At 37.6% G+C, this 27,984-nt stretch overlaps 1 protein-coding gene across 2 annotated transcripts; it reads right to left on the bottom strand.

Annotated features, from left to right (window-relative positions):
* Nucleotides 1,079-27,697, bottom strand: LOC109709196 (protein STRUBBELIG-RECEPTOR FAMILY 3-like). Of its 2 annotated transcripts, XM_020231295.1 has the most exons (17): nucleotides 27,460-27,697; nucleotides 26,701-26,821; nucleotides 18,583-18,712; nucleotides 18,428-18,499; nucleotides 18,209-18,274; nucleotides 18,039-18,110; nucleotides 17,877-17,948; nucleotides 17,713-17,784; nucleotides 17,559-17,624; nucleotides 16,095-16,160; nucleotides 15,030-15,421; nucleotides 14,030-14,370; nucleotides 9,849-10,117; nucleotides 9,363-9,501; nucleotides 7,925-8,064; nucleotides 7,668-7,824; nucleotides 1,079-1,411 (listed from the first exon to the last, which is right to left on the bottom strand). In XM_020231295.1, exons 2-17 carry the CDS (start codon nucleotides 26,801-26,803, stop codon nucleotides 1,325-1,327), a joined length of 2,244 nt encoding a protein of 747 aa, XP_020086884.1. In that variant the 5' UTR covers nucleotides 26,804-26,821; nucleotides 27,460-27,697; the 3' UTR covers nucleotides 1,079-1,324. The 2 variants fall into 2 exon arrangements, with proteins under 2 accessions (XP_020086884.1, XP_020086885.1); XM_020231296.1 differs by lacking the exons at nucleotides 26,701-26,821; nucleotides 27,460-27,697 and having other exon boundaries at nucleotides 18,578-18,713.

The raw sequence follows: 27,984 nt of genomic DNA, 5'->3' as shown, positions 1-27,984 counted from the left end.
TCAAACTGAACATTTGAATTCAAATTTAAAGTTCAAACTGAAACTCACTATTGAAATTAAATATAAATAGCAAACTTAAATTTGAATTAAATTTCAACTTAAAAATTTAAATTCAAATTCATTTTCAATCAATAATTTAAATTTATAGTAGGAACAATTTGCATTCAAAGTTCAAATTGAGGTGCACAGCTAAAATAATTGGACTAAAATTTAAATTTTAAACTTAAATTTAAATTTAAATACTAGGATTCAAATTTGAATAAAAATAAATTTTTAAAATTTAACTTTAAACATAAATTCATAAATTTGAATTTAAAAATTTTATGCTGAATTTGCATTTAAAAAATAAATTCAAAATGTGAAATTAAATTCATGATTTTAATTCAAATTTAAAGTGGAGAATTCAACTTTAAAATAAATTCAAAAATTAAAGTTAAGATCAAATATAACTTCTTATCTATGCACTCAAATTTGGATGACTTCAAAATTATTTAACCATAATTAAAAAAAATAATATTTAATTATAACTCACTTTATCAGCTCATTTTTAAAACATAATTTTTATATTTATTTTCAAAAACCAAATAACTGATAAAACGTTACTTTTAAAAAATGTCGCCTTCGATACTTCACTTTCGATCAACCACATGGTACCCTAAATAAAAACTCATATTTCTATACAGCCTTAAGAGTCTTTATCCAAATATTAAAGATCATCACGGTCCCAGCAATTCTAGTTCTATATTAAAAATTTACAGCTAACCGTCAACACATAGCATCACTTTGTAAAAAATAAATCTACTGAATTTCTGACGACACAAATTTTGAAAGGAGGGCCGTCAAATTGGAATATCCAGAACTTTAGAGAGCTAAAAACTAAAAACTCTTTTAAACTTATTCTACGAAGCAAACACTAGTGAACGATCAGAGTAGATTACATAAAATTCTATAACACATACACAAATCAACAGATACTACTATATATATATATATATATATATATATATATATATATATATATATATATATNTATATATATATATATATATATATATATATATATATATATATATATATTCTTCCCCAAGTATCTTAGATGATATCAGGAACAAAAAATTAAGCCTGATAGGCTTGAGCAGAGAAATGAACCAAGCGATTTTCCCCGGAGATGAAACCACCCTTCTTTTAAGGGTATAAATCATGGCCCTAATAACTGCAATAAATGGGCACCCAGTTGTGCGACTGATGCCCAAATCATTCATCTCTAAGAATTTTCTGCTTTTATGCAGAGGCATCTCATTTTCCCCCGGAATCATATATGAGCTCAAGTAATTGGCTCCCTCGAGTCGTTTATCATGCAGCTTAAGTCTTGAACAACCTCAGATATTGGCGGCCTGAACTCCGGCCCTTGCTGCGAAATAAGACCTCATTTTAGAGCTAAATTTTAAACTTAAAAATTCTGTTATAGTTAGAGTCTACACATAGTAGTAAGTTTATTTGATTATGCATTTACTTCCACGATTAGAACAGCATTGTAGCAAAATGAATGTGCAAACCTTTATGTAGATTCAAACATTTTAATAGATCTTCGTAATAACGAGTAAATAAAGGGATTTTGTAATTTGACATTACTCAAAACCACATTTATAAGCATTACTTTATCCGTTCTTAAAGAATAAATACTGCTGCAGATCTGTCTCAAAGTGACCAACTAGGAGATAATTCAAACATCTTAGGCAATGGCAGAGTGGACGATGCAGAAAATCTAACTAAACAACAATAATAGAAGAAAATTCAATTATCAATGCCCAATGTACTCGTTAATATCAGAATTGATTCACTTTACCAAGATCGCATTATATATAGAGAGAGAGAGAGAGAAAGAGTCCGGCTACTATATTATTATGAGTACTGTAGTGTTCCTGGTGTTTGGATGCCTGTGTGATACTAGCATCTGAGACTTGTCGACACGTCCGGAGAGTGTCAGGACAAGCTGGAATCGTTTTGGCGTGAAATAGACGCAAAACAGACTCAGCGCGATGTGAGAGTGGAGTTCTGATACTGAAATCTGCAAAGTGCAGAATTTCAGTGTTGAGTACGAGTACCCCAGTGAGATTGCAGAATTGGATGCTCTCGGGTTTGCACGAGGCTGATGCTGAGTACCGATACCGTTGTGGAATATCGATATCGAGCTTGGGTACCGGTACTGCATCGGCCTGGTACCGGTACCTAGCGTGCGAGGCTGCGGGTTGAGAGACCGAGTATCGGTATCCAAATTGGGTATAGGTACTCCAGCTAGAAAAGTGAGTTGGTAAGGGGTATTATGGTCCTTTTGAAGTGTCGTTCAACCGAACCTAACCCAGCATTATATGTATGCGTAGAGACCTTCAGAGAAGAGGATTCTTCTCCTTTTTCCTCTCTCTCTAGGTTGTGTACGTCGCTCGTTGGGAGGTCGAGGCTCGAGTTCGTGTAGATTTCTCGCTTGCGTGGTGGACCGTTGGTGCGCGTGAGTCGTCCGGTTGAGGCCGTTGTAGGGCGAGCGAGCGCGAGGTTCTCCCATCGACTTCTAGCCGACGTTGGACGAGCGATCGAGGTGGGTTAATGTTTACTGAAATCTTCGGATTTCCTTCTAAGTTGTCAGCATGTAGTCTTGCTTTGATTTTTCATGTTAATAGCTCAAATTCAGGATTTGGCATGTTAGATAAAAACCGAGTTTTGGAGCATGATATAGAAATTTAGCCAAATTTATATGCTGAACTTGGAATTGACCTAGGAGAAAACCAGTAACCTACACTGTCATTTTCTAAAAAGTTACCAGATTTAGCTTTAGGAGCTGTGGTTCTTTTGTATCCTCGCTGTTAGTGCGTACTGGATACTCAGATTAGTGTAGGATGAGTTTACACTCGTGCTTGGAGGCCGAGCTCGTTTTACAGTAGTGTGTAGACTGTTTCGTACTGTCGGGTGCCGTCGTGGTTGACGGTGGACCCAGATTTGCATCAGATTATGCCAAGGGCACGTAAGCTTTGGTTGTTAAACCAGTTAGACCCTTTTGCATTGACTACAGCCTGTGAGAGCCTGATTGAGCTCGGCAGAGACACGCTTGCATACCCGGTTGGGTCACGCCCACGAGTGGCGCTGAGGCTTTTACTTGCGTTGATATCGCAGTTGTCCTGTTTGGACCGTTTTTCTTGGACTGGCCATCCCTGTGGGTGGTGTACGGTATAACTTGGTTACAGGCAGGGTAGGTCCGTTTAGGCAGCCTTAGTGAGATTGGGTCATTGTGATGCCTATTTATATCTACAAATAAATTATGCTGGTTAGCGATAATATAGTGCCATGTAGCTGTAAAGTTCTTTCCAGCTTTCCTTACCATCCTTTGCGCATATTTCTATAGATTTAGTGGGTGGGCCGTTGAGGTCGGTGGCGGTACCCACTGAGGACTACTTTGTTTAGCAGTAGTTCTCACACCCAGTTGTTGACCTTTTTTTGCAGAGCCTTCGTCTGCGGCTGCTGCTATTGCTGATTCCGACCGCGGGAAGGGAGTCGCTAGCTAGATTCTTCCTACCCTTGATTGTTGTGCTAGCAGAGTACCCGTCAGAGGTAGTGGGTTTTGTTCATGTACATACTTTATGTTCGGTTTACTCGCTGGAGTGAGGTGTTAGTTGGTTCGGAGCTTTCGTATGTACTATGAACCTTATGTTTTATATATACATGTTTCGATCTAGCAGCTCTATACTTCTGGTTGTAGCTATGTATTGTTTACAGGTACAGCTATCGCTTCGTATACATAGGAAATTCCTATGTATGCGACGGGTTTATTGGCGTGCCCGGAGAAACGTGGTAACCCGAGGCGTGACAAGTACGATCGTTCTCGTACTCATAAATCGTTTTTTATGATAGAGCTTCCGAATTTGACGATCAATATTGTTAAACATTATCTAAAATATTTAAAATTTTTAGACATCAAATTTTATAATTTTTCGACATCATTTACCTTACGATCAAAAAGTCACAAAATTAACAATTTTTAACGGCCGGTATGGGATACTTGCTAGTTTAACGATGTAAAAGAATTGGAATATATGTTGAATTTTTTCTAGAAAATTCTATTCACTATCTAGATAAAGATCAATAACTCCAATCTCAAATTGAAAGATCTAATCATCCATTTTTAGGACGTCGTTCGATTTGACCGTTCATTTCATACCCACTTGATAGAGTTTATTATGATTTCAAAAAATTACGAAATTTGTTTTTTAGAAGTTTCAAATACTCTAGATCATATTTAGCGAAGTGGATCATCAATTTGAAAGCTCCATCATCAAAAACAACTTATGAATACGAAGGGCTCTATACTCATAAGAGTATAGTAGCAAGTGCTTGTAGGTGCTTGTAAATTTTTAGCCTTTGAATGAAGATTTGTAAGGTTAGGATAATAGTGGTCCTCCAGAGTTGAGTGGGTGGTTGGTATTACCGTATAACAGCATAATCCAATGGGTGAAATTGGTTAAAAGATAAGATCTAACGGTAGAAAACTTGAAGTATCAAAGTGATTGGTACTTTTAAAAGCACCATAGCCCGACTATACATATATATAGAATTATGCTACTATACTATCGATAGTACTAAACGCTTAGTGCTATTGAGTTTTCAGCCGTTGGATGAAAGAATGTGCAGTTAGGATGATAGTGGTCCACTAGAGTTGAGTGAGTGGTTGGTTGAATAGTATAATCTAACAGGTGGAAATGATCAAAGAGTAGATCAAATAGCAAAAAACTCGATGACACCCAGAGTTTGGTACTATCGATAGTATAGTAGCCGGACTCAATATATATATATATATATATATATATATATATATATAAAATGTAGAGCTACTACGCTATCGGAAGAGTAAAGTAGTTGGTGCTTTCGGCTTTTTAGCCCTTAGATCAAAGATTCTACGATTGGGATGATAGCGGACCCCTTAGAGTTGAGTGGTCCCCATTGGTTAATAATATTAATCCAATAGTTAGAAATGATCAATGGGGTTGATCTAAGGGCTAAAAAATCGGAAGCACCAACTACTTTATGCTTCCGATAGCATATTAGCTCTACGATATATATATATATATATATATATATATATGAATTTTCTATCAAAAATTTAGCCAATTCCAACTCTTTTCCACGGTTAAACAAGCAAGTATCTCATTCCAACCGTTAAAATTGTCAATCTTGAGATCTTTTGATCGTAACATAAATGATGTTGAAGGATTATGAAATTTCATTTCTAGAAGTTTCAAATCTTCTAAATCATATTTAAAGGTATAGATCATCGATTCGGAAGCTCTATCATCGAAAACGATATACTAGTACGAAGGTAATCGTGTTCATAAGAGTATAATAGCCGGACTTTCTCTATATGTACGTATAGAGAGAGAGAGAGAGAGAGTATATATAGAGAGAGAATACATCTCCTATACTTTCGAAAGCACGAAGGCCTCTATCCTTGTAAGTTGTTTTGGATGATGGGACATTTGATTCGACAATCAGCTCCGTTGGACACGATCTATGCTATTAGAACTATTTAGAAACCAAATTTCTTAATATTTCGACATTATTTACCAAGTGATCAAAGGATCACAAAAATGACCATTTTAACGGCCGATGTGGCACGCTGTAAATTCAACGGTGCAGAACAATCCAAATTAGATAAAATTTTTAATAGAAAATTCTACTTACTATCAAGAGCAAGATCAATAATTTCAATTTGAAATTTAATTTTTTTTGTCACTATTTTTTAAAGGCATTTCATTTCCAGTCATTCATTTGGAGGCTAGTTGTTCACTAGGCAAATGAGGTAAAAAAAAATTATGAAATTTGGTTTCTCGATAGTTCTAACACTGTAGATCATATCTAACGAAATCGATCGTCGAATCGGATGTCCCATCATCGAAAACAACTTATAAGAACAGATGCCTTTGTACTTTCGAAAGTACAGTAGCCTAACTCTATATAGTTAGGCTACTATACTCTTATAAGTACGAAGGTCTTCATACTCATAAATCATTTTTGATGATACAGCTTCTGAATCGACGATCCATACCATTTAAATATGATAAAGAATATTTGAAACTGCTAGAAAACGAATTTCGTAATTTTTTGAAATTATAATGTAGTCCATCAAACAGGCATAATATAAAAGGTCAAAATCAAACGACCTCCTAAAAATGGAGGATCGGATTTTTCAATTAAAGATCAGAGTTATTTGATCTTTATCTAGATACTGAATAAAATTTTCTATCAAAAATTCAACCAATTTTGATTCTTTTACACTGTTAAACAAGCAAGCATCCCATACCGGATGTTAAAAATTGTCCATTATGAGATATCGTGATCATAAGGAGAATGATGTTGAAAAATTAAAAAATTTGATTTCTAAAAATTTCAAATATTCTAAATTATATTTACCAATATGGATCATCAATTTGAAAGTTCGATCATCAAAAACGACTTACAAGTATGAAAGCAATCATGCTCATAAGAGTATAGTAGTCGAACTCCATACATATAATGTGATCCCTACTCTCTCTCTCTCTCTCTTTTTATATATATACACACGCGCGCACATGTAATTTGAGCAGTAGATCCTAAGTTCGAGTTCCGCCAAGCTCCTAACATTATTTAATTTCCTTTCATTTAATTCATATCCATGTCTTCTTATCAAAAAGTTTCGAGCTCAAACATGAGAGGGACTGTTGAATATAAAAAAATAAAAAACACCATCCTCTGATAGCTAAAGCTTTTAGAGACAAACAACTATTTCACATTCTTTAACACGCGTGCGCAGAGAGTCCAGCTTGTATATTGTTACTGCCAAGATGTTTTCAATGATGGGACATTAGAATCGAAGATCCGCTTTGCTAGACATGATGTACACTATTGAAAGTATCTAGAAACCAAATTTTATATTTTTGCGACATCATATAACTAGTGATCAAAAGATCTCAAAATTGACAATTTGAATGACCGATGTGATGTATTTGTAAGTTCAACAATGCAGTCATGCAGAAGAGTCCAAATCCAGTAAAATTTTGATAGAAAATTCTTTTCACTATTTAGAGCAAGATGAGTATTTCTGATCTAAAATTTAAGTCCTTTGTCGTTATTTTTTTATGATATATTTATTTTTAGCCATTTATTTTGAGACTAATAGTTTCAAAGGCAAATGATGTTAAAAAATCGTGAAAATTGGCTTCTAGATACTTTTAATAGTGTAGATCATGTCTAATAAAGCCCGTCGTCAATTTGGATACCCCATCATTGAAAACAACTTGATAGCAATAGAGGCCTCCGTGTTACCGATATGTATGTAGGAAACAAAAAAAATGTGAACTCATCAAAATATTTTTAAGTAATAATATAATTTTAACACATTGATATTGCTGCAATAATGTCGTGACGTATAAATATTGGTGCAAGCATTGGTGGGATAGCATTGTCTCTATTGACTTCTATAATTTATAAACTAACCAACTAACAAGAACAGAATGTGATCCCTGTATAACACAACTAATATGAAGGGTGAACACAACTAATATGAAGGGTGAAGGAAACATGCCTAAATAGAACTGAATGGAGAAATGAAGAATTAGCATGCAAATCTGAATAGAATATTGCCAAACCTGAATGCAACGACTAATAATATCAGCGAAGCGCGATAATGATTTCTCAGAACACTTCCCTTGGATGCTAGGATCCACCATCCTCAATAAAGCATTGATATCATGAAGCTGAGAACTAGCCCATCTCACGAGATGTTGCTCTTGACGAGGCCGTGAACTGCAATTTTTTTTTATATACTTTTCAGAGAAGAGAAAACCATAACAAATGGAGAGGATCATATATGTCTACTTGATCAGAAGCCAAGCAAGTTTGTTACCTATCATAGGGTTTACGCCCTGTAAGGAGTTCTAACATGACAACACCAAAGCTGTATATATCACTGCGATCAGTGTATAACCCGGATTCATTGACTTCTGGGGCTTCATAAGTGAACAGGGCATGCATACGACCTGACAACTGCAAAGAAAATAAGACAATTCAGTAAAACTGCAGGATAAACTTCAAATTAATCTGACCATATTACCAGCTTTATCACAAGCTTTCATGACAAAGTTCCTCTCTCACTTTATTGCCATTATTAGGGGTTTTCATGAATTTCTAGAGAGCTGATATTCCATAGCAAACAATTCAAAAGAAAAAACTAAAAAAATCTATTTTATAGCTATCTCCAGGTAGTTTTTTAGCCAACATCCTATTTTCTTTGATGAGGCAAATTGCAAGACAACGGCATCAATAATTTGACAAGTCAAAAGCTAAGGCTGGACTACAGTAAACATAAGCACATAAACATTTTTATTCATCATGCAAACATGAAGCAATTCTTTTTGTTTTCTAGCTATTCGTTGATCATTGAACAGCCTTTCACAAAATTAATCAAAGCTTCTGCTGATCCTTATACTTGCACTTATACTTGCAGTCACGAGGCACCAAGGATTTAAGTACCCATCGGCACAGACCATATCTATCATGCCGTATCGTGCGAATAGAATATTAGCATGATGCAACTCCCGTGCCGATGGCATAGCTCAAACTGTTTTTTTCTTTAAATTAGCAAATAATTTTTTCAATAAAGTTCAAAAAACTTAATAAAGATACATAATAAGCAATTAGACTATTTTCATACAATTATGTGTCGGCACATATATATTTTTAGTGACCAGCACGTATCGGCACGGTTCGGCACACACTGTGCTATACCGTACCGGCAAGGTTTCGGCACAACTCAGTGCCACGGCACTAAAATCCTTGCAAGGCACCACAATATGCTTTTAGAAGGCTTTAGTCATTTCATTACAGTGGCTTGCCCAACCAAACACTATTTTTCTTTGCTGCTCTTCAAAAACTATTCAAATATTTTGTACCTCCACCTGGTTCACAATAACAAAATTTTATGTTGCTTCAATTTCATACACTATCATGATGCTCTTATTATGCTAATTAATACATATGCACCGTTGTTGGGAAAAGAAAGCAATTTGAACTTTCCAGAGCCATATAGAACAGAATATCTTCATTCCAGTTGTTGTTCATAGTATGACTAAGCCATCAGTTTGCCAATGTCACACTTTCCATTACCTTAATCTGAAAATAGCTATATCCTTATCAGTCTTCAAGTTGATTGGCATTTTGTGGAGGACAACATAAAAATGAAGTACTACATAGACATATTAACGAAAGAAGACAATATCTAAAGTTTTTTTTCCTAGACAAATTAAGAAATGTTTCTTATCAATCAATTGCTGGATATATTTTACCTGAGTCACGGAGTTGGATGACATCAATGGAGCTAGACCACATTCACATACACGTACTGCAAGCTTGCCATTAAGGAGAATACAATCAGGTTCAAAGTTCTGATGTACGATGGGGGTTTGACATCCCTCGTGAAGATACCTTCAACACAAGAGGAAAACAACTAGGTTTACAATCAACTAAATTCAAGTCAAGCCAGAGCCTCTACAAAAATGATGCTCCAGTATTAGGTTGAAAGGAAGCACAGACAGCTTTTGCATTTAAATACTTTCAACAGCTCCCAGCAGCAGAAGCACAAGCTTTTAATTCGAGATTCTGTTTTTAGAATCCAACAGCTCATTTTAGCTTTCTATCACAGCAAAAAGCTCCAAAGCTTATATTATCCACACGCATGTTTTTGGAGGGATCCACTTTCTAGCTAGAAAATCTGTTCAATAAATCAGGCTAAACTGGTGCATCATTCTCAGTGAAAAGAAGATTTATCTTACTCTAATCCCTTTGCTGCTTCCAGAGCAATGCAGAGACGAGCATTCCATGATAGTTTTGCAGAAAGATCATCGTTACAGTGGAGTACATCTTGAAGGGTTTTTCTGCTAAAATGCTTGTAGACAAGTAATCGCTGTCCAAACTCCGCACAATAGCCAACAAGCTGAAGAATATTTGGATGTCTAAGTTCAGATATGTTTAGTACCAGTTCCAAGAAGTCATCAACTTCAATTCTCGAGTTGACATTATCAATCTTCATAACTTCTAATAACTGCAGAGAAGCAAGGTGAACAAGTTAAGGACAGTTCTATTGCTCCTGAACATACTGATGAGATTAGAAGTTAGTTTATGCAATGCACATGCAAATCAAGAAATCACTCAGATATGAATAAGCAAAGATTTAAGACTATATACAAACAAGGCTACAAGACTTTCCAAAGCATTCAGGCCTTGTTACTTCCTCGTCAAAAATCAAAACTGCTGTGGGTGCATTTAAATTGGCATTCAACAACTTGAGCAATAATTTGGGTTTTAAAGATTCTAGGAACCAAAAATAAATTAAATTAGAGATCTATCCAAAATCAACCGAGCTCATAATTGAGAATTTTATGGATACGATGTGTTTGCCTGCTTAACGTCATTTAGAGAGCACTTTTTAACTAAGCAGATCAAAATTCAGGTCCCTGGTTTCAGTTGAGATGTAATATCCGAGACTTTTGAATTAGGGAAATTCAAATTTGAATTTGAATTCTTATTTAAATTCGATTTATATATATATAATATGTATATACATGTTGTTGTTGTTGTGGAGACAAGAGAGGATGGGTTTCGTCGTGAATCTGCAACCAATTCAGGCGAAACAAAATAGTGGTTTCGATGGTTCGACAATGCCGGAAACAGTTGCACAATCCATTCGCAAACCCGACAGATAGATTTCTCGTAAAAGTGCGATTACCGAGAAGGGGTCAAAATGGACAAAAGTGAAAACTTCGCAAAACCCCCTATATTTTATGTACCGGATCGCGTGAAATCGCACATAGAGGTGCGTACACACGTTTTAGACGCGTTGTGAGGGACTCAGTATGAAATATTGGGGTTTGGAGGACTTATACGCAAAAACGACACTTTGTATATAGGTTGGAATTAGGGTTTCTCTTCCATCAACCCTAACCCTAGCTCCAACCTCCTCCAAACTCGTGCCAGCCGCCTCTCCTCCCTCCTCTGCATGCGCCAAAGAAAGAAGAAGAAGAAGAAGAAGAAGAAATGCGGAGCGCCCCCGCCCCCGCCCCCGAACGCCGTCACCACGGCTGCTGCCATTGTTTGCTGGTTTGGGCTTGTGTGGTAGCACGAGACTACGCCACCTTCATCGCCGCCGACCGCCGTCCTCCTCTCTTCCCCTCGGTTCCAGAGGAGGCCCGCAGCCCTCCCCCGACGAACCCAGCCGTTGCCATGGCCGGAGAAGGGAGCTGGCCATAACCCGTGTGGGCTTGGGTTGTCCCCGCACCACTGCTGCCGCCTCCCGCCTCCCGCCGCCGGCTAGCAAGAGCGCCGACCTCCCCCCGTCGGTCGCACCCCCCTGCCGTCGACGCACCCACCGCAGAGCCGCCGTCGGCGGAGCTCAGCCCTCTTTGCTCACAGCTAGCCCGATTATGGCTATTTTGGGTGGTTTTCACTGTTCCGACGACCCGAGGCGGTTCCGACGCCTCCAAAGGTGAGCACGGTGACCCTGGTCAGTGCTGATCACAGTGCTCACCTCATTTGCTGTCGGCGAGGCCCAGATCAACGTGTTCGGCCTAGTCACTCCCCGTGTGCATCATTCACTGAACTTCAGCTTGCTCCCGCGCATTCCACTGCGATCCGCGGTGCTCCGGACAGCGAGCATGGCCTCCACCTTGTCGAGACCTATCAGCCCGTGTCTTGGCTAACCTCGAAAGTACTCGATTAGCGGTAACGAGCCATAAAAGCCCTCTAATTGCATGTATTATTGTGATTATATGTAATAGTAAGGGCTTTCGTGCAATTTGTCACTTCACGGCTGCTGTAGACAGCATGTATGTGTGGTTGATGACCTCTAGACTGATCGTTCAACATACAAAACCTTTCATAGAGACCGTATATCGGTTTCGATGCACTTTTCGGCGAAAATTCGCCGGCGTAACGCGGTTTTGATTCAGATTTCATCCGACGCAGTTGGAATACCCTGTGTTTTGCCGCTGAGCCTTATTGGCTGGCCATCTACATTGTCCCAAATGTCTGGAGACGACGGGTGAGCGGCGGAGGGTTCCAGTGTCGAAATTGACACTTCCGAGAACCCAGATCGAAACGATTATTCGACGATAATCATTTCGACGTGAGACCTTGTGTTTGCTACTAGGACACCCAAAATGGTGTGTTTCGAGGCAGCAGGTGACTCGTGACACGAGTCAATGAGTTCCAAGACACTTCGCGGGTCCCGGCAGCATCCCGGTGCGATTTTCGGGACTTCCGGCGGGTTACGAAGATCGGTTCTCGCGAAACCGATTCTGTGGTGATTTCTGGGGATTGTGAGCATTGTGTTTGAGTCAATAGGTTGGACCCTGACCATGTGGACCCTTCGCAGGTCCGGTCGACGATTTTGCATAGTTCGGAGACAGGCACGACACAAATATAAGTAGGTACTTCGATCCGAAGTCAGCCTAGTGATGCACGCTCGGTAACATTCCCTCCACCTCTCTCTATGTTCCTTGCATTACTTTGATTGTTGAGCCTAGCAGGCTAGCACCATATGACTTCATTACATGTTGCTCTGCTGAGTTACTTTTATATTCGATTATCATGATCTAGGAGTAGGGTGGTTATTGATTATACTTGTGCGTGATGTGACACCAGTTGTGACCTAGTTGGTTGGTTTCGAGATTCTGCTTGTTTGATGACCGATTCGGTCGGCAAACCCTGAGGGGTTGATCGTTGGCTACTTGCCGACGGTTATTGATCATATTTTCATCGATCGCCACTGCTCGTATGCATTTCACGTACACCAGCGGTTTGGCCACCGCAACGGTGTTCTTTTCCGAAAAAGTGGTCGGAAACACCAACCCCTGAGCCCAGGAGCTTATGCTAAAGTTATATGTCATTTAGAGCGACATGGCACTTGCCTAAGGTCCTTAAACCGACATAGCGGATTCTGAATTGGGTATTTTGGACTGATTGTCCGATTGATGCATGTTATTTACAGTAGAGGTAGTTGTATATACACATCTTGTTTCTTACTTGACGTTGCTACTGCATTACCTTTCATAATTACCTTTTTGGTTACCAGTGAGTACACTCGCTCTCGTCGGCTTGCGGTACCCACTAAGAGACCTTTGTTGGTTTCTCACCTTCCCTATTTCAGGTGATCTTGGAGGTGCGATTCGGGACGAGGCTTGACGCACATAGCTAGTGAGTGGTATAGGTCCCAACCTAGTGGTATTTCTGATTCTAGACCCTATTCCCTACTTTTGATGAATAACTACAATATTGTGGTTCAGCTCAGTTTATTCATGTTTCGCTTTACTTGGAATATGACTTTGGTTTTGCAATCTTAAATAAATTATGATGGAAATGGTTTTTTACCCCTCGTGATAGCTCGCTGTTAAAAAATAAGGGTTTCCGTGTAGGAAACGGTTTTCAAAAAAGTTTTACAGCTTTTTGTGATTTTAGTATTTCAAAATAAGTTTTCGGGTGGGAAACACTTTCAAATGATAGATGTGAATGTATGAATGTAATTGTGAATGTGTTGTGAATGGATGTGACTGTAACTTGTATGATGTGCGACGCCGTGCAAATACAGAGAAAACTATGTCCGTGTAGATAGAGAATTCTCTGTATTTGTGGTAGGTCTGTCATTCCTTAGGTCAAGGTTTTCAAAAAAAAAAGGGCACTTTCCGCTGATCCACAAACTTTTAAGGGACCCCGAGGTGTGACAGGAATCCTATCCTCCATTTTATAGAGTTGTTCAATTTACACCATTCACTGTTTGTTTAGTGCAGCAGAAAATAATTTATGAAAACTTCAAATTTTGGAATTATTAGAAATGTAAAGCTCAATATCTAGAGGAAAGAAAAAATTATAAAAAGAAAATAGATACCAACGCATCCAAAGGAATACTTCAACTTAGATGTTTGTCAAAATTAAATAAGAAAAGTAGCAGTAGAGTTCATACCGTCCCACTGGGAAGCTCTGCTAGATAAACTTTACCCAATCTACTCTCTCTCATCAAATTATCTTCTCTAAAGCTGTTTGTGTATTGCTGAAGGGATGAAACAGCAAAGGATGACACAGATGTAGGGGCATTGACTTTCTCAGGTGGAGCGTTCCTCGTGGCATATTCAGGTGGTGCAACTGGATTTACTATAACCCTCTCCACAGAAGCAGGTGGCGGCACAAGGTTTACTGTTACTCTTTCCACCGGAGGTGGAGGTGGAGGTAGTGGCATGACAAGTTCGTCGGTCCCTTCCAAATCGATTACATGATCTATTTTCTTGTCTGACGTGCTCTCTGAAACTGCCAAAAACAATTAGAAGTTATTCCCTTCAGAGATACTTATAAATACACCCTAAGTAATCTATTTATGACCTTCAGAAATAGTTTCCTACATGCATGCCCCTGTACAAAGTACAAACAGTAATGCCTCTCTCTAAAAGATTGTTATACATCAAAACCAGCTAAAATTGGCGAACCTTCAATTTAAGATAAGGGGATTTCTTTTAGAAACTGCACTTGCTAGGGATGTGTGTTAAAGATCAGATCCTATTCAAATATTTATGTAAATAGATGATGTTGTATGGATGTATAAGTAAAGGATCCTATTAAGTCTAGACTAGTTAGTAAAGAGACCCACAGATCACGTACTACCCACTCCACTCTTTGATTTTCAGGTCGGTTAGCAAATCAGCCTCGCATCCTATCGATAGCGATTTAGATCACCTCCCCAACCAAGCCTGCCTAACCTAATTCTTTCTGGGAAATCGATCGTGACAAGTCAACCTAATGAATCTGAGCCAACCCACGCTCCTTTCCTCAAAATCCTCCTTCGCAACTGTTAACAACCACTTCTTTATTGTGGTTCGAAGCAACAACAAAGAAAAAGAAGAAAAGGAGAAAAAGAGAGAAGAAAAAAAATAAGAATAATACGGTCTCAAGCAAGTTGACAAAATAGATACCTTTACCAACTTCCTTGCTTGGTTTAACCAGATGGTTTCTATTTTTACGCTCCTCAGGCACTCTCTGCGCTCTCCCTGCTACGCTTTTAGATAATTCATCAGTCCTCGATTTTCTTTCCTCATACTTTGAAATACAAAACATCACCGATAGCGCTAAAATGATAAGAGAAACCACTGCAACAAGAACATATCCGACAATTTTTATAGTTGAAGTGCCGATTTTCCTTTTCGGTGCAGGACTTTGCTGCGCCGTTGGTCCAGAAGAAGAAGAAGATGATGATGATGAATTGGCATGCACTGTGTCAGTAGAAGGTGCCCCTGAAAGAGGCGACGGGGGTGGTGAAAGCATTGGAGAAGGTGCTATGGATGTGTTAAATGGATTCCCATCCTTCCTGCATATTAAAATTCATTAAGATCCAATTTAAACTATTTAAAATTACATATGTAACCATGCCAAATCATCTATTTCCATATATACCCCTTTTAAAGTCCAAATTTCCATATATGCCATTGAAATAACTTAATGTTCATACATATATAGCAACTTGCCCCATGAATTGTATAACTCCACAGCTTAAAAGTATTTCTAGTCTGAAACTGCACTTTCATCTGTGATGTATCAGTGTGTGCGTGTGAAAAGTTAGCAGTGTGTGCGTGTGAAAAGTTAGATTTCATACAGGTTCAAATGTAATGGATTATTTTGCAGGGGCATATATCAATAAGCCAATTCTTTAGTTTTGCTATGTGTATCAGCGCACATCTGCGTGTGCATGTGAGCATTTACATTTCATAGGAGTTTAAATGTAAATGGATTATTTTATAAGGGCACAAAGCTAAAAAGCCCTTGAACTCCAGAAATTTTCTTGAAACAACAGCAGCAAGTTAAAGAAAAAAAAAAAAAAAAAAAACCTGTAAGTAGAAAATGGATGCCACAAAGTAACGGCACCAATAAAGCCAAAATTTTAAACCAGACTACAGAATAGGCCGTTTACAATATGTAAACTCCACAATGAAGGATCTATGGTAAGTTGTACATATAAATAAGAAAAAAATGGAAATACTTACTTGAACTTCGGAATTGCCAGTAACTTCTCAGGCACCGGACCAGAGAAAAGATTATTTTCTATATCCCTGTTAAGAATTATAACAAGAAAACAACTATGAAAGTAGAGTCCAAATAAAAGAAAAAGACAAACTATTTATCATTGCCAAACTATTTCCGAAACAAGTGTTAGTGTCTCATAGACATACATCAAGGTGCGTGTTAAGGCACCCTGTTCATTCTGCCAACTTTGATGGATTAAAACATGGCATGACTCACCTACTCAAAATGAACAGAAACATACTTCTTAAAACCCAAGAAGGAAAAAAAGATAACTAGGCATTGAAATATATAGGCTGTGCATCAACTGACCAAGATGAACAAGAAGTTGATTCATGTTGGCAGTTCACCTCCCACCCACCTATTCCAGGAAGTGCTACTTCCAACAACTTTATTCTTAGTGTTCATCTTAAAAACTCACATCTATGGGACAGCCAACATTACAGAAAAAGCAATCAAGGCGATGTTGTGCAAAACACAATTAGTTTATCTCAATTTTCTTTCAATTCCTCGCGCCTCGGTAATTTCATAACACATATTCAAGTAGGAGACAACAGGGATTAGTTCGTACACCAACATTTGCTTCAGTTTTCATCTTATAATTAAGTTCTTAGAGGAAGATTTCAAATTTTAGCTCCATATATAAAATGGGAAATTCAATAAGACTATTGGATATAAATCAGATTTTGTAGTTGAGTCAATAATATTGCTGTTAAGAACTAGCAAGAATTGATTATATGAATATGATAAAACAAAGTTAAGCTGAAGCTAGTTAACCCAAACAATTTTAGTATAAGGAAAATGAGCAGAAAAGGCTAACCACAACCTGCAAACCAAGTTCCACTATAATCAGACAATTTTCATTTATCACATGATGAAAAAGGTGTTGTCATGAATGGGCTCGATCCTAATACCATTGTGGAACAACAGCACAGTTAAATCGGTATATAACTACATGTTTATAAAGGAAACCTACTAATGTCAGCCTATAAAGACACCAGCTGTGCTGTAAAGTTCATAGCAAGGATTTAAGCTCCAATCAGCATGGGCCATGCCGACAGTGCCCTACCATCCTGACAAGGTAGCATCATATACAACCCCTGTGCTAATGGCATGACTCAAAACTCTCTTCTTTCGAAATTAGCAAGCAATTACATTATTGAGTACAAAGACTTGATTAAAAATAAAATGAAATTTTTCATACAAAAGTGTGATGGCTCAAAGGCACAAGTCAGCATGGCATGGTACCAGTATGCCACACTGTGCCAACAAGTGCTTAGTACGACCCCCTAGTGCATCGGCACTTAAGTCCTTGGTTAACAAATAGCTTGTAAATACTATTGCATAAACTACTATTATAAAAAGCAAATAATAAACAAAAATAATTTAAAAAAGAAAAATCTTAAAGAGATATAGATGGAACATACAAATCTTTAAGAGGAAGATCTTCCAATACATTAAGAGTGCCACCCAGTTCGTTGTTTTGGATATGCCTGCACCATAAAGACCATCACTTACAATATAAAAGATAATCTAAAAGAAAATGAAGAAAAATTTCCAGAAATAAGATATAACACTCACAGAGTGGTCAATGATGACAAACTTCCCATTGAAGGCGGTAGTTGGCCACTCAAGTTGTTAGAAGACAAATCCCTACTTTGACGTACTAAACGTCATTCAATTGATGATACCAAAAATTAAGCAGAAAGTAGCCATGAATATTAATAAGAGGAAGAGAAGCTTACAAGTTTATTAGGCCAGTGAGTGACTGGAAAGCGTCTGGCAGTTCTTCAGTTAAATGATTGTTATTGAGAGACCTAAGAGCACAACAAACCGGCTGAGAATAAATAATTAAAATAAAGGCCACTACAACAAAGGAAATTTTGAAGTCATTTCAATGGAATTACATGTCTGTGAGAAGTGACAATTTTGACAGAGAACTTGGGATGCTTCCTGTGAACTGGTTTGCAGAAAGGAAACTGCCACAAGGCAACAAAAATCTTATTTCCAAATAAAATAACTAGCAGAAGAAAGGCTAAACTCTGTTAGAGATTAGGAAACTTCTTTCAAGACTTACAATTTCTGCATAGTAACAGGTAAATTTTCTGGTATGCTTCCACCAATGTTGTTATTGCTTAGGTCTCTACAAGAGAACAAAAGCAGACTACTTTAAATATAAAAATAAAAAACAATATTATGCTATAGAAGCGTGGGAAAGAGAATATAAAAATCAGTCTTAAAATAAACAAACACATAATATATTGAAAATGAATATTTTCCAGAAAATGCCACTTACATTGTAATTATTGAAGAAAAATTTCCTAAATCATCACCTAGTTGGCCTCCCAAGTTCGCGCCATTGATAGTTCTATCAAAAGCGAAATTCATCTATTATAAGAATATAACTTGATGATTACTAAAGCAGCTGAGACCGAAAGACAATTACCATACATTGAAGTTATATTTGAGTTGACACATCCAACACCCTGCCAGCTCGCTCCGCATGGGTCTCCTCCATTTGGGACCCACCCAGGTAGAGGAGGTGAACCAAGTGCACCAAATAAGCTATTTATAGCATAGACTGAGAGTAAATAAAGTTAGTCAAATTATAAATAATAAACACAATTCATGATTTCGAGATAAGCTTGCAAAATATTTACATTCTTCAAAAGTAACTATATGTGAATTTTTTTTTCCGTTGAATATATTGGATTTTAATTTCAGAGCTTAGCATGAAAAATTCCAACCATGTAAACAATCAACACAACGTGATATCCAAATTCGTGGAATAAATAAGTAAATAAAAAGTAGAGTTGTTGAACAAACTCTTTGATTTCCAACCAATATTTTGATGGCAAAATATTTCAACAAACTGTTTCTGGAATAGGATTTCAATTTGCTATTTGTCCGACATCTCTCTTTCAAAAATGTAACATCAGCTATCATCTAACTGTATTGATAGAAGTATGCACAAAACCATTGACAAGAAATGAATCTACCACGTTCTTCACGACAAACAGCATGACGTTAACTTGAAGCTTATCAAATGCTATTAACTTATACTAGACAAGTTTGTTGTAGTTTGCCAAGACTAGAATTTTAGATGTGAGGGTGTATCTAGTTGTTAGGATGACCAATCATTATATCAAGATAACTTCATGAATGAAGGGTTCTAGGTCTCTCACTGATTACAATCTTAGGCCATTAACTTGAAATGCCCAAGCCTCTAACTAGGAGTGAAGATAATCCCTATGCAAAAGATAAGTTCACAAAACAAGAAAGGGCCATAGAGATTACTTGCATATTTATCAACGAGCCTGCCTTAAGTTTAAACACTAGAGTAATGAGAAAAGAAAAGGATAATTTAAGCCAAATCAAAGATTCATTAGATCAAAAATATGCTGAGCACAAGTACAAAAGAACCAAGTTTCAATCCTTCGGTCCCTTTAATCCACAATTGATAGCTTTCGAGTAGCAATTTTGCTTATATCAGGATTTTCATATCTAGCTGATACCAAATTCAGTAAAGACGTGTGTAGACGGTAGTCAAGAGTTTTATCTGGAAACACAAACAATTAACTAGTGAAAAACAGAAAGTAGATAAATACATGTTTAACCTGATACAAAACAGGATCCTCTTTTGGCCTCATTTACCATATAAAGCCAGATCAGTCCAACAAAGTTCATTCGTCATAATCTCACATTACTTTGTAATTCCCCACAGCTAGATTTCAAATGCCTTCGGTGTTTTGGCTTTGTATCCAAGGTCGTCTTGCCTGTGGTTGCGTGGCCACCTCCAATACTAGTGTTTAAAGCTAAGTCTACCCTTTGCAATAATCTACTTTATCTTTACTTCTCGTGACTAAAGAAGCATGACAATATGACGTCAAAAATCTCTGGTTCAAAAGATGGCCTAGCTTCATATTTGTTATTCTGCTCTTTCTTAGTGATTCTTCATGATGTGATTGAACTAGGATATATAGAATAGATTACTTGGTGATGAATCAACACTTGCCTCCTATTCTTTTTGAATGGCAGGTCATCCCCAGTAGATAAGCTTGCAAGATTACCATATTTTAAGTGTCTTTGCATCTGAGGGTACCCCACAACCTGTTGTTCTCTATGGCATTCTTTGGCTTCTAATATTGTAATGTACTGGACCTTCTCAAATTAGCAAGTTCGCAGTCTGAGTTGATGGTTGGGACTCAGTATTAGTATAATCTGGAGGCCAGGGTTGAGTTGGATCTGTACTAGCACCAAACAGGCATGAAAACGAAATTTAGGAGCAAAGTTAGCTGAAACTGAAGTTTCAAAGTGACTCTAGATGCACGGAGTTGGTTGTGGCCGCCCGGGAGTAGAGAGCTAAGGAGGGGAGATATTTCAGAGGATCTGGATGGCGGTTCGGATGCCCAAAAGTTTCAGGTGGATTTCCGGACGCCAGGAAGTCTACTAAGAGCTCAGTCCGAAAGGTTGAGGTCACTGTTCACAGAATGTTACGAGTGGCCGAAAGTACTGTTGACCTTGAATGTTTGTAGATAAGTGCAACCAAGAGCGAAGCGATGAGCAGGTGACTTACTACGTGAGTTTCAAACGTCCAAGGGACGTTCCAGGTGCCTAAAACTGGCATTTGCTAATTAGGTTCCGACGTCCGATTGAAGTTTCAGACGCCCGAAGCAGTCGAGCCGATAAGTCTTAATGATGTTTCGGACGCCCGAAAGAGTGTCTGAGAGCCCAAAACCCATTTTCAGGCTGAAAGGCTGTGTTGAGTTATTTTGTTGGATTTGAGGGTTCTTTTTGCAATTATTAAGCCTCTGTAAAAGGGCTTGTATCCCCAGCTGAGCTTCATTCTCCTTTCAGCTAACTCCACTATTTTTCCTCTCTTCTTCCACTCCTTCCATTAATTAACTTATGGATCTATGTTTTGGAGGCTCGAAAGGTAATTAAACTTTCTGTTGGTGATTCCTGATTGAGGCGTAGTAGAAGTTTAAGATAAGAATTGTGGAAGCAAACTACAGGAAGATCTCTATTGGTGTTTTACTCAAAATATACGAGAAAGGTAAGGAATGATGGGTTGAAAGATTAGATGGTGATGTGTATGATTGATAGTATTCATAGGCTTGAGAGATATGTTTTTATTACAGGGTTGAGATTGTGTTGTGGTTTGGTGTTGCTGAGGAGAGTGGAGGTGCTGAGATTGTTGTACTTCCATTGGAGCTTGATTAGGTGGGTATTGGTCGCCAAAATCAGCAGACTAACTATTATATTCACGTTTGCATGTTGTGTTGAAACTGCTGGGTTCATTGATGTGTTCAACTTGATAGTTATTATCAGAAACAAGATAGTGGGATTGATTTGTTGGTAGAGGTTATGCTAATATGATGAATAGTACAATGTTGAAATTAGAAACCTTATATCAGTATCCTGCATGTTCTATTCTAGACATACGTTATTCTTGAGACATACACTATACAATGACATGTTAAAAAACATTCTGTTATTAGTACATACGAGATAGTGGACATAGGTTCATGTAATTAGTAGTGTCATGGGTCGAATGATATATGAGAAAATATGCAACTGCCAAGGAGCAAATGAATAGTAAAGGGACAATGTGACATGTAACTATTGGCAAAGTGCCAAGGGACAGTTAAACAGTGTAAAAAGGTAATGTGAGTTGCGATCTTATTGATCATTGCATATGACTATCGCTTGCAAAAGTGAAATTGAGCTTGACAGCCTATGTGATACTTTATACTCGTGTGGCATAGCGCTCTAGCGAGATGACCCTCTGGAGGTGGTAGCCTTATGAGATAGTTCGTGATATTTGTTGGTTATTGCCCGCATGAGGGTGATCCACAACCCTAGAGGTGGTGGATGCTGAACATGAGACACAATGCAGCCTTGCCCGGACTTTTCAGTAGGTTGATGAGATTGGGTGATATGGCATTATGTATTATAAGTTACTCTAGTTGATGCATATGAGACATGATTTATAATTCCCAGTATTTATTCATAGAAACACAATAGTTGATACTCATTTTCAGTTCGGTATATCATGTGATCATTTATTTAGTTTAGCTTATTCTATTGATACCTTTGATAGGCCTAGCAGTGTAGGTTGTCGCTGTCGTCGATTGTACCTATTGGAAACTATGTTTCAGTAGTTCTCATGCCCTCCCATTGTTGCTTTTATTTCAAAGCCCTCAGTGCCGATTGTTGATCAAGATAAGAGGATCATAAAGCTAGATAGCATCTCCTACCATGGATGAGGACATTGGGCCTCGTAGACTCTAATACATGCGTTATTATGTACACATTCTTTGTACATGATTTGGATAGGTTGGTTATACACTTCATACGTGCAGGGTGCGTCCTCGTGCATACGGTGGGTCTATTGACGTTCCTGGGGGTAAGGATTTAAGTGTCGTGGCACGAGGTCGTGCCGAAAACTTGCCGGCACGGTACGGCACGGTGCGTGCCGAGCCGTGCCGATACGTGCCAGTTAAAAAAATTCTTGTGTGCCGACACATAATAGCGTGAAATATTTATTTTCTTTAGCAACAAAATATTCTAACTATTTATTATGTTTTTTTATCACATCTTTTAAGCTTTATTGAGGAAATTACTTACTAATTTAAAGAATAAAGAGTTTTGAGCTGTGCCATCAGCACAGGGTCTGTATTGTGCCGGTATCTTGTTGGCACAGTACGGCACGGTGGATACGGCCCGTAACGACGGGCACTTAAAACCTTGCCTGGGGGCTTCGGCCGTAACTCAAGGTGTGACAAATATATGCATGTTTTGTAAAAGCAACATATGTAGGTAAAGAATCAGATGATGGCGTACCAATTTTAATAGCCCCTTTTGTTAAGAGACTTTACTTCTCACTAGATCCAAGAACTCCTCGTCATTCTAAAATGCAATGGTTGTAATATCTGCCTAGGAATCAAACCTGGCCACAACTCTTCTATCTTGAATTCAAAAGCTTGAACCTTATCTAAATCTTTTGATTCTTTCGATTCTTTTGATGCTGCCTATAAAAATCAACTTCCCTAATTTTCAAATATAATTCTTATAACCAAGGATAAAAGTGCTGCCACATGCCGTACAGCACGGGGCGGCACCTATCATGCCCCCAATATAAGGGCACGGTATAGGGGGGGGTCTCGCAAGACCCCCCTCGTGCCGCAATACCCGTTAGGTATTGCACGAGACAATGCGATACCTAACGGGTATCGCGGAACGTTTCATGCCGAGTTTTTTTTTGTTTTTTTTTTTTGTTATGATTTGTTATTTAGGATTTCAGAGTTGTTGATAACTAAATCACACTATCCTAGCGCTAATTTGTTTTTTTTTAATTTCGTTGTTTCCTTCTCTCCCTTTTCTTTAATTTAGTTATCGAATGATTCTAATCTTATAATTATAGAATCTAATCTAATCCAATCTAGAATTACCTAATCTAATATATAAAGTCTAGTAAAATCTAATCTAATCTAGAATCGAATATAACATATATTCAAATTTATCTATTCTAATTTATAAGTACAAAACCTAATCAAATCTAATCTAGAATTATCTATTAGAGTATTAAATATAATAGAATATAACTAATTAAATTCGATTTAAATAATTCCAAATTACCTAAATTAATAGTTTAAAAATTCTTAACCTAAAATTACCTTATTTAATCTTATATTGAATCTAACCTAATCTGTTTTATATTTAACTTTCCTAATCTGATTTAGTCTAATCTAGTCTTATGAACAAACTAATGTAATCTAAAATTACTTAAAACTGTTCTATTCCAATCTAGAATTTGTAAATTAGCATAAATATAAAATAATTTTGATCTAATATTATTAGATATATTAAAAATATAGTTGATTATGGTGGATTATATAACCAATTTAATTTGACAATACCAGCAATATCTACACTAAAATTGTCAAATAAATCTTATATCTGCAGATAACAATATCCTATATAATCTACTGCGACGATCTATGCGGAACTAAGCAGTCATTTTTTTTATAAAGATGTAAATTTAAATAATTATTATACTTGTGAATTTTATAATTGTTTTTAAATTTTTATTCTCTATGAGGTATAGTTGTATTTTACATATAAAAAAGCTTACCAATATATTAGTGAGTATAGTAAGCTATACATAACCAATATTTATAATTATTTGACTAAACCTTTCAAAATAACATTAGAAGAGTTTATTGGGACCAAAAAAAAACTAAAATAAGTCTGTGCCAAAGCGTGCCATTAGGAGGCCGTGCGTATCCACCGCCACGCAAGCGTACCACGTGTCAGCACAGAAGCATGCATGTGTCGTATCGTGCCGGGCAAACAACGACACGCTCCCGTGCCACGGCACTTTAATCCTCCCTTATAACAGTCTTCATTCCACATGATACCTTCGTATCTTGGCATACAATGCTGAACAAAACCAGTAGATGTCAATCATAAGCCTTGCTTCATCTCCCACCAAGTCGTAATTAGTCACTAACCTACAAAGCTTTTCTTTCAATTAACCATGAATAAATAGAGCTCCTTTGGATGACAAAACGTGTTATATTGGTCAAAAGAAAGTCTCAGCAAAATCACAACAAATCTCTATACTCAGCGAGATCCTTGGTGTTGTTCAAGAGTGGGACCACAACTTTGTTGCTAGCACTGAGCAACATCCTGAATCATGACGTGAGAAAGCTTCAAAAGAGAAAGAACTATGGGATTTGTAATTAATATAGTCATCCAACTCCAAAAGGCTTCTTTTGTTCTTCTCAGAAGCTAACTAAAAAAAATCTCTATTAACATGTGAGGAAGTACGATGGTAAAATACTCCAGCTGTTTCTACAAGTAATAATAAGCTGCGCAAAACACACTGCTTCCCTTAAGAAACAATTTCTACAGCCACAATTCTCCATATTCTTTTGGTCAAATAGGATTACGCAATCTGCAATACCAATAAGGCCCTTAAACAACCACGAACGAGGAGAGAATTACAACGCCATTCCCCTTTAAACACCCCAAACCAAATGCTACATGAATTTAAGAGTGCATTTGGTTCGCATTTTTTTTAAAGATTCTCGATAATCCAACAGGAATAAAAAATTATGACGATTTTTTTTTACTAAATGCACCAAGTATTTGATCGATAATGTTGAATTCATTTAGGAATGAGATTCACCCCAAAATAATAATTTCATTCCTCTGGAAGAAAGTAAGTATCCTCGTATTAATGGATTGGGATAGTTATGAAATTCCTAACTCGACCCACTCTTTTTCTCCCTCTTCACCTCCATCACCTACTTTCCCCTCTTTACTCTCTAGTCTCATCTCTCTCTGTATCATCATCTCTCTCTAAACCTAAACTCTCTTTTTCTCTCTAACCTCCTCTCTTCATCTCTTAAACTAACCTCAACTCTATCTCTCCCTTTCTCTAATTATACTATCCCTCACCTATGCTCTCTCTCTCTCTCTTCCCCCTTTCTCGCTAATCTCACCTCTCTCTCTCCCTCTAACCTCAAATCTCTCTCACTCCCTCTAACCTCAAATCTCTCTCACAGTCTCACTCCCTCTAATCTCGAATTTCTCTCTCGAAGCTAAAGTCTCCCTCTCTCTTCTCCCTCTCTCTTTATCTATTCACATCTCTAATTTAAAAACTCTCTCTTTCNCCCCCTCTTTCTAATCTCAACTCTCTCTACTTTTAACCTCAACTCTCTCCTTAAGTGAAGCTCTCTCAATTTAACCTAAAAATAAATTCCTTATGATTGTTGAAAACATAGGTGTTCACATTACTGCTAACATCATATGAAATTAATTGATGAAACAAACATATCAATTTTATATTCCCAGTGATGTCAACTAATATGACTACGCAAACTGAACATTGGTATGCCACATTTTCAGTAATAGGATGAGTAGGAATCAAAAACTTAGGAATCCTTTATTACTAGTAAATCTTTTATAGTGCAAACCAAATGCACTCTAAGAGCTTGTTTGATTCGCCTCTTTTAAACTCCGAAATCAAAGATGAATTTACTGATTCCAATAGTTGTTGTTTGTTTTACAAGAATCGGATTCTAATTTTAATTCCAATTTGGAATGGGAACGGCGCAATCCATTTACAGCCCAATCCAGCTTTGAATTCTGGATTGACCCATTCCAGAGTAAAACACTCGATGCCCTCTCTCACAAGCACCTCCTCTCCCTTCATCGCTCTCCTCTTTCTTAACCAAAATCCTCTTCCAAAATCCTATATCTCCCAATTGTTCATTCCGATTTCATTCCAATAATGAACCAAACATTTTAGATGATTTGTCTCTTTTCCATTCCCTTTTTCATTCCAACGCAATCCAATTTCAACTTCTATCCTCATTCTAATCATAAACCAAACATGTCCTAAGAGTTATGTTGGATGATACAATTTCGGTACAGTTAAAAGTCTAACAATGAAGGGGGAAAAAAAAAAAAATCAGCATCATAAGCATTAACAACCAACAAGATTAGAAAACAGAGGCAGAATCATTATCAATCTGCATAGCATTAGCGCACGCATACCATCTCGTTCGTAAGTGTAAGCCCGGGAAAATGGCATGGTGAAAATTACAACCAAGAAAGCAAGCACGGTCCATCGCAGCACCAGCGAACGTTCGCCATCCATCTCTCAAGTAAAACTCTCCTGGCACACAATAGAAAACTACTTCTCCGTCACAATTTATTATTATTTTCATTATTATTATTATTATTATTATTATTATTATTATTATTACTTTTTTGAAAAAGATGAAAGGGAGTCTTGAAAAAAAATGAAAAAATAAAAAAAAATAAAAAAAAAAATAACCCTTAAGAGAAGGCTTAGAAAGGAGTTTAACAGTGCAAAAGTCAAAGATAGCGGGTCATAGACGGAACTCGAGAGTAATCCAGACCCTCAACTCCACGGACTCAAAAGTAGTGCAAAGGCAAGTCTCACTTGTTAAGTGAAAAAAAAAAAAAAAAAAAAAAAAAAAAAAAAAACATGAAGAAGGCAAAACCCCTACACAAAATAAAACCAAACTCTCATCTTTCTCTCTCAGCATTTCTTTTTAAACCAGCCACAAACATTCATCAACCGGAGTTAAAAAAAAAAATTCAACAAAAACCTAGATTTTCGCGGCTGGTATTGAGATTCGAAACCCCACATTCGACGAGAAAGTACAGAAAAACAATTTGACGCCCAAAAAAAGAAACAAATAAATTTTGGATAGGAAAGAAGACGAAAAATCATTTCTTCTGCATCTGAACAAACTAAAGAGGAAGAATTAGAGTTGAAGAGCGCACCACTGCTTCTCCAGCGTTTAGTGGTAGGGTAAAAGAACAAGTTAGAGCCTCGGCCGCTTGGATTCACCAACTCTACAGATCTGAGAAAGGCGTCCACGAAGAACAAGATGAGTAGGAGAGAGAAGAGAGACACGGACAATAAAACCAGCTAGAGAGAGAGAGAGCAAGCGAGCTAGGCGACGCAAAGGGGCACTTCACTCTTAGCGCGCGCGCACAGAGAGAGAGAGAGAGAGAGAGAGAGAGAGGGGTTGTGGGACCGCGCGGGGGGTAGGGGTGGGGTGGGGTGGTAGTGGGGGTGTTTGGAGGAAGAGAGAGAGAGAGAGAGTGTGGAGCGGAGCCCCTCGCCTTTACCCTCGCAGCGAAGGAATCTCAGGAGACGGGATGGACAAAAAGCTTGGCTCTACCCAAAAAACTACCCCCACCCAAAATAACATTGAACTCCAATCGAGATTGCCAATCCCCTTTGCCACAGAATTTTGAATTCATCTGGCCGCAGTAACAATTTATATTACTAAACTAGGCTAT

The sequence above is a fragment of the Ananas comosus genome, linkage group 4, assembly GCF_001540865.1.
Source record: "Ananas comosus cultivar F153 linkage group 4, ASM154086v1, whole genome shotgun sequence".
Classification (NCBI taxonomy): domain Eukaryota; kingdom Viridiplantae; phylum Streptophyta; class Magnoliopsida; order Poales; family Bromeliaceae; genus Ananas; species Ananas comosus.
The sequence above is the reverse complement of the archived record's forward strand: the minus strand, read 5'-3'. Positions and strand labels throughout refer to the sequence as shown.

Coding starts and splice junctions, on each gene's coding strand:
- LOC109709196 (XM_020231295.1), bottom strand. CDS start 26,803: ATGGATGGCGAACGTTCGCTGGTGCTGCGATGGACCGTGCTTGCTTTC. Junction 8,065..9,362: donor CATCCAACTCCGTGACTCAG/GTAAAATATATC, acceptor TTTTCTTTGCAG/TTGTCAGGTCGTATGCATGC. Junction 1,412..7,667: donor TTATTAGTCGTTGCATTCAG/GTTTGGCAATAT, acceptor CTTATTTCGCAG/CAAGGGCCGGAGTTCAGGCC.